Source organism: Neophocaena asiaeorientalis, unplaced genomic scaffold (assembly GCF_003031525.2).
Source record: "Neophocaena asiaeorientalis asiaeorientalis breed wild unplaced genomic scaffold, Neophocaena_asiaeorientalis_V1.1 scaffold401, whole genome shotgun sequence".
Lineage (NCBI taxonomy): Eukaryota > Metazoa > Chordata > Mammalia > Artiodactyla > Phocoenidae > Neophocaena > Neophocaena asiaeorientalis.
The window spans coordinates 389,831-405,160 of NW_020174937.1; the positions used below are offsets into that span (position 1 = coordinate 389,831).

The following is a 15,330-nucleotide window of genomic DNA, read 5'->3' on the forward strand; positions in this document are numbered from 1 at the left end:
GTATATGTAATTATATGTATGTGTGCGTATGTAACTTTTTGTTAATGGCATGGATGAATTCTGAATTATAACTGTTAAATATAGAATAGGAAAATTAAATATTGCTAATTTATAACCTGGAAAAATTAGAAAAGCGTATACCTTAAAACAGCAGGATCTGGTCTATATTTTATCTATTTATTTGGTTCATTAATATTTTTGGAGCCTATCTTTGAATAAGTCAGCGTTCTTTATGTGTTCTATCAATATAACTACAGTACTTTTACATTCATTACTTAAGCAAGGAAGGAAAAATTCAGACCTAAATCTCCTTAGTTATGTGTTGTCTACCAAGATGTTTAAATATGCTAAAATTAAATATTAAATATGCTGAAAGTAACGGCAGGTAAGTTCCAAGTAGTTATTCCCTTTTTATATTTAATCTCATGTTAGAAAAACGTTTCTTATAGGATTAAAGTTGCCAAACAGGAATCATCTAACTTAAGTTCTGTGGAGGCAATGCTAATTTGTTACATATATCATTATCTTTTATGTTTTAGGGTTATATAGTAGCTAGTAAAATGTCTTCTACTTTATACCCAGTAATCCCATAATTATTAGTTAAATCAAAGTTAATCAATTTCTGTCTCATATAGATATGTGTAGCTAATTTTTTATGGAAGTAACATACAGTTGACAAAGTACAAGTCAACTGGCATTAATTATTACCAACTATGTGCTCTGAAACATGGGGTTAGAAGGAAAAACAGCTCTTAATGAGCTCAAAATACAGATGGAGAGAAAAGATACTCGGGTAACAGCAGAGAACAACATATACCCAAATGCTAAAGTATATCATACAATAAAACTAAGAGAGTAGTCAAAGAAGGAAAACATTCCCACTGTGGACTGGCATTAAAAGCTATGAAACTTTAGAATTTAATTCTAGTCGATAGTTCCATCTCATTTTTTAAATTTCATAAATAAGTAGGAAATTAGACTATGTTTTTTCATGAAGGCACTTCACAAATTGGAAAATCAGTCCCTGGATGTGTATATGTATGTGCTCCACTGTATATATTCCTAGGGATATGATTGAAAGCTTTTTATTTTTCCTTTGAGGGTAAGGATTATACCTTTAATTTTTTTTCTTACCTTTGTTTCTAGAGTCTATATGGTAGATGCTCAATAAATGAGGACCTAGACTAAGAGATCCTATAAAGCAGTAAATGCATCTTATTCATTTCTGCAGGTAGTTACATGTTTCTGAATGAATCTATGTTAAAAGAATTGATTTTAATTAATCACTAAGGTACTATTTCCATCTCATTTATTTATGCTTAATTTTTATTCTCTACCAGTATGACCTTAACCCCTTTCTGTGCCTCAGTTTTTATTGTAACTTTTTATTTGGAAATCATTGAAGACTCACAAGAAGTTGTAAAAATAGTAGAGGGGCCTGTGTATCCATCATCCAGATTCCCCAAAGAGATCTCACACAGCTAGAGTATATTATCAAAGCCAGGAAATTGACATTGTGTGACTTGTGTGCCTTTTGGATTGGGAAAAAAAAATTTCAGGGTTCCCAAGGAGCTAAAATGAGGTAATTGATATGGAGCAACTAGCTGGTACCCGGCACAGCTGGTGCTCAACTTATTTCAGTTCTCTTCTTTTCCATTCTTTTCCCCTCTGTTTTTATATTCTGCTTTTCTAAGATTACCTATCAAGCTCTATTCTTTAGAAAAAATTAGGGTAAAAGTAAATCTTTACTTTTAGTAGATATGTACTAAAACCTAAACAGTAGTTATAGGGGATGAAATTATAGGAGATTTATAACTTGTACATTTCTGTAATGTTTAAGGTTTGAGGTTTTATTGTTCTTTTTTCCCCAAGACAACAGCATATTTTATTTTTCTTGTCAGAAAGCACAACAATTAAGAAAGAAAACATAAACAATTTTAAATGATAAACCATCTAGGAATGTGTGTGGTAAGCCAGTAAAGAATTACTAAAGGGAATAACAAAACTAAAATATATCACTCAATTTCACAATCCCTAGTTATTTTCTAGTTACTGATATGTAAAGTATTTGAAGCATGTTTGAGCAAGTGTTTCAGTAGTACAAAATGCTTACTGCAATGTTTAAAAGAAATCTAGTTTTCCTGGAAAATATCGTTAATTTTCCAAATATAAATCTTACCCATCTGGCAGAGAAATGTTTAAGATTTTGGAGTTTAATGTACATATTACCATTTCAACTTGAAAAATAAATATATTTAATAAACCCATAGATATTTTATCTGCATTCATTAATTAGTAGTCAGATGTATTTACGATAAATATAAGGACACTGTTTCTTCTGAAGTCATCTGCCTTGCAGTCTTTTATATGTTGTCTTATGAAAAAAAATTTGTTATGCAAAACAAAACGTGTTTTTAATGGATTTTTCTTTTTAATTCCCCCACTATTTCTAAGATGTCAGTGTAGTTACAGAAAAGCTTAGTTATAAAACTTAATTTTATAGCTAGAAAAGACATGGGGATTAGGTTTTTTTCCAATCTTTTTACTTTTCAGATGTTTTTAAATACCCTTAATATTCTCTTTGGTCATAAAGCCAGGTTTTGAACTCAGACCTACTGACTTCCAATTCCATATGATTCCTTCCACACTGTACTGCTTCTCATCTCTGTTGGAACTGGTCAGTGTTGGTAATCTAGAAACTGAAACCCTTGTCTTTGACCACAGCCTCACTACCTTCTACTTCTTTTATTTCTTTATACCTCACCTGAGATGCTACAAATTTGATTCCTCTTACTTTAGAATCCATGAACCCCTTATGACTTCATTTGACTTCTCACCTTGCCTGGCCCAGGTGGGCATGATCAATCATTTCAAGAACTACCTTCTTTATTATCAATGAATTAATAATTTTTTGACTGTGGATTTGTGTGCGAGTAATGTAAGAGTTATAAAGTTTCCTGACCTTATATTGTTATTCCAGAATCTTCTCACCTCTTGACTTTATATATAATCTCCAACTCTGATCTTGGTTCATTTTATTTTTGCTACAGAATGAAGTCGTAAAGTCACGTTAACAGGGTCTGGGACATATCTATGCTACATAATTTCATCTAGGTTTTAACTTCATCTCTTTGTAAAATCTGTGACATTTTTTTAAATGGCTTTTTCATATCTTTTCTATTCTTCTCGAACTATCAAGTTGCCTTTTACATCTAGACTCCCACTCTCACATTTAGACTTGATTCGTTTTTGTCCTTTTAGTCACTTTTCAGCACAAGCTGCTTTCTAGGGATTACATACCCCTGGAAGTTCTCTTGATGTTGTTGAAGACATTTCAGTCCACTACACAATGTTTCCTTCATGCAGACTGATGGGTGACATTTTCCTTAAGCCATTGCCAAGAAAAATTGTTACTTTTTAAAAATTAAAGTATAGTCAATATATAGTATTATGTAAGTTACACATATACAGTATAGTGATTCACAATTTTTAAAGGTTATACTCCATTTATAGTTATTATAAAATATTGGCTATATTCTCTGTGTCCTTATAGCTTATTTTATACATAATAGTTTGTACCTCTTAATCCCCAACCTCTAAATTGCCCTTCCCTCCTTCCCTCTCCCCATTGGTAACCACTAGTTTGTTCTCTAAATCTATAAGTCTGTTTCTTTTTTGTTATATTCACTAGTTTATTTTTTACATTCCACATATAAGTGATATCATGCAGCATTTGTCTTTCTCTGTCCAACTTATTTCACTTAGCATAATACCATCCAAGTCCATGCACGTTGTTGCAAATGGCAAAATTTCCTTCTTTTTTATGCCTGAGTAGCATTCCATTGTGTGTGTATATATATATACACACACACAATTTTATATATATATATATATATATATATATATCATGTCTTCTATATCCATTCATCTGTTGATGGACACTTAGGTTGCTTCCATATCTTGACTATTGTAAATAATGCTGGTATGAACACTGGATACATGTAACTTTTCAAATTAGTGTTTTTGTTTTCTTCAGATATATACCCAGGAGTGGAATTGCTGAGCCACATTATAGTTCTATTTTTAGTTTTTTGCAAAACCTCCATACTGTTTTGCACAGTGGCTGCACGAATTCACATTCCCACCAGCATTGTATGAGGGTTCCCTTTTCTCCACATCCTCACTAGCATTTGCTATTTGTGTTCTGTTTGATGATGGCCATTGTGACAGGTGTGAGGTGATATCTCATTGTGGTTTTGATTTCATTTCCCTAATGATTAGCGATTTTGAACATCTTTTCATGTGCCTGTTGGCCATCTGCATTTCCTCTTCGGAAAAAAGTCTATTCAGGTCTTATGCCCATTTTTTAATCAGGTTTTTTTTTTATATTGAGTTGTATGAGCGTTTATATATTTGGGATATTAACCCCTTATTGGTCATATCATTTGCAAATATTTTCTCCCATTCAGTAGTTTGTCTTCTTATTTTGTTGATGGTTTCCTTTGCTGTGCAAAAGCTTTTAAGTTTAATTAGGCTCCATTTGTTTATTTTTGCTTTTATTTCCTTTGCTTTAGGAGATAAATCTAAAAATATATGGCTGAAATTTATATCAAAGAGTGTGGTCTGTTTTCCTCTAGGAGTTTCGTTTCTAGTCTTACATTTAGGTCTTTAATCCATTTAATTTATTTTTGTATGTAGTGTGAGAAAATGTTCTTATTTCATGCTTTTACATGTAGCTGTCCAGTTTTCTCAGCACCAGTTTTTGAAGAGACTATCTTCTCCATTATATATTCTTGCCTCATTTGGCATAGATTAATTGGCCATAAGTGTGTGGATTTATTTATGCATTCTCTGTTATATTCCATTGATCTTTGTGTCTGTTTTTGTGCCAATACCATACTGTGTTAATGACTGTAGCTTTGTAGTATAGTCTGAAGTCAGGGAGCATGATTCCTCCACTTCTGTTCTTTCTCAAGATTGTTTTGGCTATTTGGGCTTTTTTGTGTTTCCATAAAAATTTAATTTTTTTTGGACACACTGCATGGCTCGTGGGATCTTAGTTCCCCTACCAGGCATTGAACTCGGGCCCTTGGCAGTGAAAGCACAGAGTCCTAACCACTGGATCTCCAGGAAATTCCCTCCATATAAATTTAAGAATTATTTATTCTAGTTCTGTGAAAAATGCCATTGATATTTTGATAGGGATTGCATTGAATCTGTAGATTGCCTTAGGTAGTATGGTCATTTTAAGAATATTAATTCTTCCAGTCCAAGAACACAGTATATCTTTCCATCTGTTTGTGTCATCTTCATTTTCTTTTGTCAGTGTCTTATAGTTTTCCAACTGCAGGTCTTTTATCTCCTTAGGTAGGTTTATTCCTAGGTATTTTGTTCTTTTTGATGCAACTGTAAATGGGATTATTTCCTTAATTTCTTTTTCTGATAGTTCATTGTTAATGTATAGAAATGCAACAGATTTCTGTACATTAATTTTGTATCCTGCAACTTTACCAAATTCACTGATGAGCTCTAGTAGTTTTCTGGTGGTGTCTTTAGGATTTTCTATGTATAGTACCATGTGATCTACAGAGTGACAGTTTTACTTTTTCCTTTCAAATTTGGATTCCTTTTATTTCTTTTTCTTGTCTGACTGCTGTGATTAGGACTTCCAATACTATATTGAATAAAAATGGCAAGAGTGGACATCCCTGTCTTGTACCTGATCTTAGAGGAAATCCTTTCAGCTTTTCACTGTTGAGTATGATGTTAACTGTGGGTTTGTCATGAATAACCTTCATTATGTTGAGATATGTTCCCTACTCTATGCCCACTTTCTTGAGAAAAATATCATAAATGGATGTTGAATTTTGTCAAAAGCTTTTCCTGCATCTATTGAGATGATCATATGATTTTTATTCTTCAGTTTATTAATGTGGTATATCACATTGAGTAATTTGAAGATATTGAAAAGTCCTTCCATCCCTGGGGTAAATCCCACTTGATCATGGTATATGATCCTTTTAATGTGTTATTGTATTTGGTTTGCTAGTATTTGGTTGAGAATTTTTGCATCTATGTTCAGCAGTGATATTGGCCTGTAATTTTCTTTTTCTGTCATATCTTTGTCTGGTTTTGATATCAGGGTGATGCTTGCCTTATAGAATGGGTTCAGAAGTGTTACTTCCTCTGCAACCTTTTGGAATAGTTTTAAAAGGATAGGCATTAACTCTCCTGTAAATGTTTGGTAGAATTCACCCATGAAGCCATCTGGTCCTGGACTTCTGTTTCTTGGGAGTTTTTAAATTACTGATTCAATTTCATTACTGGTAATTGATCTGTTCATATTTTCTATTTCTTCCTGGTTCAGTCTGGCAAGATTGTATCTTTCTAAAAATTTGTCTGTTTCTTCAAGGTTGTTGATTTTATTGGCATAGAGTTGTTCATTGTAGTCTCTCATGATTCTTTATATTTCTGTGATGTCAGTGTTAACTTCTCCTTTTTCATTTCTGATTTTATTGATTTGATCCCTCTCCATTTTTTTCTTGATAAGTCTGACTAAAGGTTTTATCAGTGTTGCTTATCTTCTTAGAGAACCAGCTTTTAGTTTCATTTATCTTTTCTATTGATTTTTTAGTCTCTATTTCATTTATTTCTGCTCTGATCTTTACTATTTCTTTTCTCCTACTGACTTTGGGTTTTGTTTGTTCTTCTTTTTCTAGTTCCTTTAGGTGTAAGTTTAAGTTGTTTATTTGAGATTTTTCTTTTTTCTGAGGTAAGCTTATATCACTATAAGCGTCCCTCTTAGAACTGCTTTTGCTGCATCTCATAAATTTTGGATCATTGTGTTTTCATTTTCATTTGCCTTTAGGTAAGTTGTTATTTCCTTTTTGACTTCCTCAGTGTTCCATTTGTTGTTTAGTAGCATATTGTTTAGTCTCTTGTGTTTTTTGCAGTTTTTTTCTAGTAGTTGATTTCTAGTCTCATAGCGTTGTGGTCGGAAAAGATGCTTCACATGATTTCAGTTTTCTTACATTTACTGAGGATTGTTTTGTGGCCTAGTATGTGATCTATCCTGGAGAATGGTCCATGTGCACTTGAAAAGAATGTGTATTCCGCTTTCAGATAGAATATTCTATATATATCAACTAAGTCCATCTGTTCTAATGTGTCATTTAAGGCTTATTGATTTTCTGTCTGGATGATCTGTCCATTCATGTAAGTGTGGTGTTAAAGTCCCCCACTAGTATTATGTTACTGTCGATATCTCCGTTTATGGCTGTTAATATTTGCTTTATGTATTTAAGTGCTCCTATGTTGCATGCATATGTATTTACAATTGTTATATATTCTTCTTGGATTGATCCCTTGATCATTATGTGTAGTGTCTTTGTCTCTTGTAACAGTCTTTGTTTTAAAGTCTATTTTGTCTGATATAACTTTTGCTACCCCAGCTTTCTTTTGATTTCCATTTGCATGGAATACCTTTTTCCATCCCCTCACTTTAGTATTTGTGTGTCTTTAGATCTCAAGTGAGTTTCTTGTGTGCAGCATCTATACAGGTCTTGTTTTTGTATCCATTCAGCCACTCTGTGTCTTTTGATTGGAGCATTTATTTCACTTACATTTGAGGTAATTAGTGATACCTAAGTTCTTATTGCCATTTTGTTAATTGTTTTGGAATTGTTTTGTGGGTCTTTTTTTTCCCCTTCTTTTGTTCTCTTGTCATGTGATATGATGAGTATCTTTAGAGTTATGTTTGGATTCCTTTTTCTTTTTTGTATGTATATCTATTGTAGATTTTTGGTTTGTAGTTATGATGCGGTAGGTGGGTATACATACATATATATATGATTGTTTTAAGTTGCTGACTGCTTAATTTCAAATGCATTTTAACAACCCTGCATTTGTACTCTCTTCCTCTCATGATTACTGTTTTTGATATCATATTTTACATCTAATTGGTTCTGTATTCCTTACCTGCTTATTGTGGATATTAATGATTTTACTACTTTTGTCTTTTAATCTTCCTACTAGCTTTGTACATGGATAATTTCCTACCTTTACTTATGTTTGCCTTTACCAATGAACTTTTTCATTTCATAATTTTCTTGTGCCTGGTTGTGGCCTTTTCTTTTTTACTTAGAGAAGTTTCTTTAACATTTCTTGTAAACCTAGTTTGGTGATGCTGAACTCTTTTAACTTTTGTCTGTCTGTAAAACTTTTGATCTCTTCATCAAATCTGAATAAGAGCCTTGCTGGGTAGAGTATTCCTGGTTGTAGGGTTTCCCTTTCATCACTTTATTCTTTTTTTTTTAAATTTATTTCTTTAATTTATTTCTTTTTGGCTGTGTTGTGTCTTCTTTGCTGCGCACTGGCTTTCTCTAGTTGGGGCGAGTGGAACTTACTCTTTGTTGTCGTGTATAGGCTTCTCATTTCAGTGGCTTCTCTTGTTGCAGAGCACAGGCTCTAGGCGTGTGGGCTTCAATAGTTGTGGCACACAGGCTCAGTAGTTGTGGCTCGCAGGCTGTAGAGTGCAGGCTCAGTAGCTGTGGTGCACAGGCTTTGTTGTTTCATGGCATGTGGGATCTTCCAGGACCAGGGCTTGAACCTGTGTCCCCTGCATTGGCAGGTGGATTCTTAACCACTGCACCACTAGGGAAGCCCTCCTTTCACCACTTTAAATGTATTGTACCACTCCCTTCTGGCCTGTAGAGTTTCTGCTGAAAAGTCAGCTGATAACCTTATGGGAGTTCCCTTATATGTTATTTTTTGCTTTTCCCTTGTTGCTTTTAATAGTCTCTCTTTATCTTTGCTTTTTGCCATTTTAATTAAAATGTGTCTTGGCATGTTCCTCTTTGGGTTAGTCCTTTATGGGACTCTACACTTATGGGACTTGGATGTCTATTGCCTTTCCCAGGTTAGGGAAGTTTTTAGCTATTAAGTCTTCAAATATGTTCTCTTCCCCTTTCTCTCTCTCTTCTCCTTGTAGGACCTCTATAATGCAAATGTTATTGTGCTTGATGTTGTCCCAGAGGTCTCTTAAACTGTCCTCATTTCTTTTCCTTATTTTTTCTTTTTTCTGTTCCACATCAGCAATTTCCACTACTCTGTCTTCCAGCTCACTGATCCATTCCTCTATATCATTTAGTCTACCATTGATTACTTCTAGTATATTTTTTCATGTCATTTATTGTATTCTTCATCTCTGTTCAGTTGTTCTACATATTTTTGACTCTTTGTTAAGAACTTCTAACTTCTCACTCTGTGCATCCATTCTTCTCCTGTGTTTTTTCATCATCTTTACCATCACTACCCTGAACTCTTTATTAAGTAGATGTCCTGTCTCCACTTCACTTAGTTCTTTTTCGTGGGTTTTGTCTTATTTCTTCATCTGGAGCATGTTCCTCTGCCACCTCATTTTGCCTAAGTTGCTGTTTGTATTTTTATGTATCTGCTAAGTTAGTTACATTTCCCAGCCTTGGAGAAGTGACCTTCTGTAGCAGATGTCCTATGCATCCCAGCAGTGCACTTCTTTCTCATCTCCCAAGCTATATGCTCTAGGGGTTCCCCCTATGAGGGCTACCTGGAACCTTCTCTTGTGGCCAGCTGAATATGTGGGCAGTCTGGTAGGTTTGGTTAGCCTCCAGTCTGGTTGCTAGGCTCTGCCTTGTGTGGAGGCTGCCGGCTGCTGGTTGGCGGGGCTGGGTCACGAGGCCGCTGACTGAAGAACTAGCCCAGGGGGCCCCAGGGCTAGTGCTGGCTCACTGGTTGGCAGAGTCAGGGTCCAGAAGACGCCATGGTTGTTGCCCACCTTCCTTGTGGGTGAAGCCAGGTCCTGGGGTTACTTCCGGACTACTGGCAGGCAGAGAAGGTCCTGGAGTTGGTTGCAGGGTCCAGGGATTCCAGAGATGGTATCAGATTGCTGCTGGTGGGGGGTGGGTTTCTGACACAGGGTCTGGGGTGTCCAGAAGCTTGAATTAGCCTGCTAGTGAGCAGGGCTGGGGCCAAGCTTGTCCCAGGGCAGGGTCTCTGGCCTGTTGGTAGATGGGCTGTGTCTGCAGGCTGCTGGATTGTGGTTTTCTTGCATCTGGTCCCTGCCCACTGGTGGCTGGAACTAGGTCCTGGGCCCTCTGGTAGGCAGGGCCACATCCAGAGGCAGCTGTGGGCTTAGGGGGTCTTAAGGCAGCCTGTCTGCTGATGGGTGGGGCTGTGTCCTTTCCAAGTTAGTTGCTTGGCTTGAGGCGCCCCAGCACTGGTGACTGCAGGCTGTTGGGCCAGGGCAGGGCTGGGTCCTGGGGGTAATAAGCCAGAGGGAGGATTCCACAATGGTGCCTGCCAACACCAATGTCCACATGGTAGAAGGAGCTCCCAAGAATGGCTGCCACCAGTGTCTGTGGCCCCAGGGTGAGCTGCAGTTGCCTCCTGCCTCTCTGGGAGACTCTCCAAGATCAACAGGTAGGTCTGTCCCAGGCTCCTATCAAATTATGGCTTTTATTTTGGGTCCTGGAATGTGTGAGATTTTTTGTGCGCCCTTTAAGAGTGAAGTCTCTGTTTCCCCCAATCCTCTGGGACTCCCACAATTAAGCACCACTAACCTTCAAAGCCACATGCACTGGGGGCTCATCTTCCTGATGCAGGACCCCCAGAATGGGGAGCCCAATGTGGGGCTCAGACCTCTCACTCCTGTGGGAAAACCTCTGCAGTGTAATTATTCTCCAGTTTGTGGGTCATCCATCTGGGGTTATGGGCCTTGACTATATTGTGAGTCCACCTGTCCTACCCACCTCATTGTGGTTCTTTCTTTATGTTTTTAGTTGTAGAAGATCTTTTCTGGTTGGTTCTGGTCTTTTTCATTGATGGTTGTTCTGCTTATAGTTGTTATTTTGGTGTGCTCCTGAGAGGAGGTGAACTCATGGTCTTTCTACTCTGCTGTCTTGACTGATCTCCATGAAAATTGTCACTCTTGAGCAGCTGGGTTTTTTTGCTTTGTTTTGAAGTACAGTTGATTTGTAATATAATGTTAGTTTCAGTTTCGGATGTAAAGCATTGTCATTCAGGGTTTTTGCAGATTATACTCCATTATAGGTTATTATAAGATAATGGGTATAATTCCCTGTGCAATACAGTATATCCTTGTTGCTTATCTGTTTTATATATAGTAGTTTGTATCTGTTAATCCCATACCCCTAATTTGTCCCTGTCCCCTCCCCTTTCACCTTTGTAGCCACAAGTTTGTTTTCTATATCTGTGAGTCTGTTTCTGTTTTGCTTATGCATTCATTTGTATTATATTTTAGATTCCACATGTAAATGATATCATACAGTATTTGTCTTTCTCTGTCTGACTTATTTCACTAAGCATAATATTCTCTAGGTCCATCCATGTTGCTGCAAATGGCAATATTTCATTCTTTATTACAGCTGAGTAATATTCCACTGTGTATATACCACATCCTCTTAACCCAATCATCTGTTGATGGACACTTGGAAGCAACCCAGGTGCAGCTGGTTTGTTTTTAATCTACATGCACTATAAACATTGTGACTGATTATGCTTCATACTTTATTTTGTCCATAGAAAACTCAGAGCAAATTCTGCTGTCAACACTAAAAACTATATATCAATATGACCTGTGACATTTAATTTTATGTAATAACCTACTCTTAGCTTTATCACTTTATTAAAAATTATTATATTTTTTCCTACCTCCTTCATCTATTGTCAGTCCTACTGTATTGCATGTGTTTCTTTTGTTTTGAAAAGGTAATATACATACATATTAATAAAATTCAAGGGATTTCCCTGGTGGAGTAGTGGTTAAGATTCTGCCTGCCAATGCAGAGGACATGGGTTTGATCCCTGGTCCAGGAAGATCTCACATGCCGCGGAGCAACTAAGCCCGTGCACCACAACTACTGAGCCTGCACTCTAGAGCCTGTGAGCCACAACTACTGAGACTGTGCGCCACAACTACTAAAGCCTGTGTGCTCTAGGGCCCGTGTGCCACAACTACTGAGCCCGCACGCCACAACTACTGAAGCCTGTGTGCCTAGAGCCCGCGCTCCACAACAAGAGAAGCCACTGTGATGAGAAGCCCACGCACCACAATGAAGAGTAGCCCCCGCTCACCACAACTAGAGAAAGGCCGTGTGCAGAACGAAGACCCAACACAGCCAAAAATAAATTAAAAAAAAAATTCAATACGGCAAAAAGCATACCTAGAAAATAAAACTCAAGGTAGAAGATAATCAACAAAATGAAAAGCTTCAGTTGTGCTGAGGTTTCAGAAAAACTCTCAGAAATCATTTTAAGTTCTTTAGCAGCAAAATGAATTAGTAAATGTTCACCTCATCCACTAGAAGTTATGCTATGCTTTTTATAGCTCTGTACACAAACAGGAATAGACAGGATTCTAATAAACCATGGCTAATTAATTTATACTAATTGATAATTTGATGACCCACCAGCTTTTCTCACTGGCTATTGTTTTATAGCTTTGTGGGTAATTACTTTTAAAATGTTTCAGATTTCTTGAAACTTAACTCCAGGGAAAATTTTCAATTAAAAAAAGCTAAACATTTATAGCATAATTAAGTATATCATCTTCTTTTCTTTGGACGTCAAGAGCACAGAAACAAACAGAATGGTATAGAGAAAAATGCATCCAATCCCTTTTTTAAGCAAATTTAACAAATCTAGCTAATATAGTAGCTTATAATTCAATATAACCACAACCATAAAAAGTCTTATGAAGTCAAATCATAGAGGAAGCAGTGATCAATTTTTCCCATAGTCATAATGGTAAATTTTTTATTGCCTGCTATATGCCAGGCTCTGTACTTATTCATTGAATAAATACATTTTGGCCACCTACTGTATGTCAGGTACTTTGCAGCTAGACACTGGTAAACAGAATGGACATGTAACCTGCTCTTATTTCATCTTCACACTAACTCTATGCAAGAGGTGTATGTTATGGCTGCAAAAATTGAGAATCAGAAAGGTTAACTAGCTTGTCCAGAATTACACAGCCAGTAAATGGTGGAGCTAGGACTTGAATACAGGTCTGTGATTCCAAAGACCACATTTTTCCTTAAAGCTACAATAATGTGTTCAAGTGTATGAGAGAAGCAAGGGAGTGCAAGCACACACAAAGTTAGTTACATAAAGGCATGAAACCCAGTAACTTGCATTGCCTAAGTGAGCTTTGCTGTTTTATCTGGCTTAGATAACCTTCTCTAGATTATTGCAACAGCCTCCTCATTGCCTCCCCTACAGTCTATTCAAAACATAGCAGCTAGAGTGACCTTAAAATACAAATCCTATTATATCACTCCTCCTGTACAGAACCCTCCAATGGAGTGTCTCCTCCCATATTCCATCCCTCCTGCTTCAGTCCCTTGAAGTAACCATAGCCATTGCTATCAGTTTGGTGTATATTCTTTCAACTTTGTGTATTCATTTGTACCCTTTTTATTTAAACAAATAGGATCATACTATGCATATTATTTTACAAATTGCCTTTTCCCCTTGTATTTGCAGTTGAATGTCCTGTGTTCTTAACATAAAGCTATATAGTCCCTTGATACATATTGTTACAAAATAGAATGAGGAAAGCTTTCCGTGTTATTGGTTCCAAATTACACAACTCTTTTATCATGTTGCTATATAATGGTGGATTTTGTATTCATAAAACAAACAGCATCTTTTATAACAATTATAGTTTTATATCTATAGCATGAAATAACTTACTTTAAAAAATTACTATTGTCATAAGAGTGTAATATTTGTTATGTTGTAAGATTCATTACCAGAGAATAGATTCTTAAATTATAAGTAATTGTTAGAATTTCTTCTTTACTATAGTTACTCCCAGTTGAAACTTTTCAACTGCTTTTGCCTCTGTTCATTAGTAGACATGTTAAGGCTGTGTAAAGTAAAATGCAGAGCTGTTGGCCAGCAATGGAACCAGGAGACTTGGCTCTATTTGATAAATGAAATGTGCTGTGGGTAAAAACTGCAAACTACAGCCTCACATTTGCTTTTGATGGAAAATATGATTTTCAATAGATTCTATTTCGTTCATCTCCTTATTTTAGTTGTTTTAGATTTAATATATTAAAACCTTTTTATTTTTAATTACAGTCTCGAGTTGTAGCTGTACTAGATTGGGAGCTTTCAACCATTGGTCATCCTCTGTCAGACTTGGCTCATCTCTGTGTGTTCTACTTTTGGCCAAGGACCATTCCATTGTTAAGTCAAAGTCCTCATTTGCAAGAAAACATAGGTATGAAAACATAATGTTGCCTAAACTGCTGTTAATATAAAATTATATTTATTTTGCTTCATAATTAATAAAAAGATTATATTGCAATCTTAGATAAATAGCTTTTGTTTCTTGAAATGTTTTTAAATCATTTTATTCTATCAATTTTTTTGAATGTATCATTACACTTCTAGTAATTTGTTACAAAATATAATCATTTGTATATAATGTTCTTTTGGAAATCAACATTTAGAGCATATTTTGTTATATGGATTATAATTATATGGATCATAATGTTTTAATTATAATATTATATTTTATTATATATAATTAATAATATAATACATTATTTATATTATATAATATAATTTATACTATATATAAGTAATATAAGTAATAATATATTATAAGATTATATTATAGTTAATATTTTAATTATAATATAATTATATAGATTATAATGTTTTGTTATATAGATTAATGTTTTGTTATATGGATTAATTTTATGTTCAGCTTTATATTTATATGCAATATGACATTTTAAAATATTCACCATGACATTCTTATTAAAGTTTATAGCATGTACTGTTTTTATAGGGGTACCATCAATGGAAGAACTGATTTCAATATATTGTCGCTGCAGGGGAATTAATTCTAATCTTCCTAACTGGAATTTCTTTCTTGCCCTTTCATATTTTAAAATTGCTGGAATAGCACAGGTAATTAATTTTTTAACATGTGTTTCACCATTACTTATTGATGTACTGTTGACAATATTTTTGGTTTTTGGGGGTTTTATATTCCCTTTTTTTTTTTTTTTTTTTTTCTTTTTGGCCACATCATGGCTCAGCTTGTGGGATCTTAGTTCCCCTACCAAGGATTGAACCCGGGCCTCCGGCACTGAAAGCACAGAGTCCTAATAACCATTGGACCACCAGGGTATTCCCTTATATTCTTATCTTTAGATCAATTTAGTTTCCATAATAACAAATACAAGACATGGATAAAACATAAATCCAGAGTTTACAGAATAGGAATTTGGCAAGGGAAAAATTTGAGTAGCA

General features: G+C 35.4%; 1 protein-coding gene across 3 annotated transcripts in view; it reads left to right on the forward strand.

The window, feature by feature from the left end:
- ACAD11 (acyl-CoA dehydrogenase family member 11) overlaps positions 1 to 15,330 on the forward strand; it is an 87,197-nt gene that overhangs the window by 18,356 nt on the left and 53,511 nt on the right. For all 3 annotated transcript variants that reach the window (XR_003005518.1, XM_024761677.1, XM_024761678.1), the window contains 2 exons: positions 14,146 to 14,287; positions 14,864 to 14,985. Coding sequence is in view for 2 of the 3 variants with exons in the window: in XM_024761677.1 (XP_024617445.1) it covers positions 14,146 to 14,287; positions 14,864 to 14,985 (264 nt within the window). In the remaining variant the exon portion in view is untranslated. The remainder of the gene's footprint in view (positions 1 to 14,145; positions 14,288 to 14,863; positions 14,986 to 15,330) is intronic.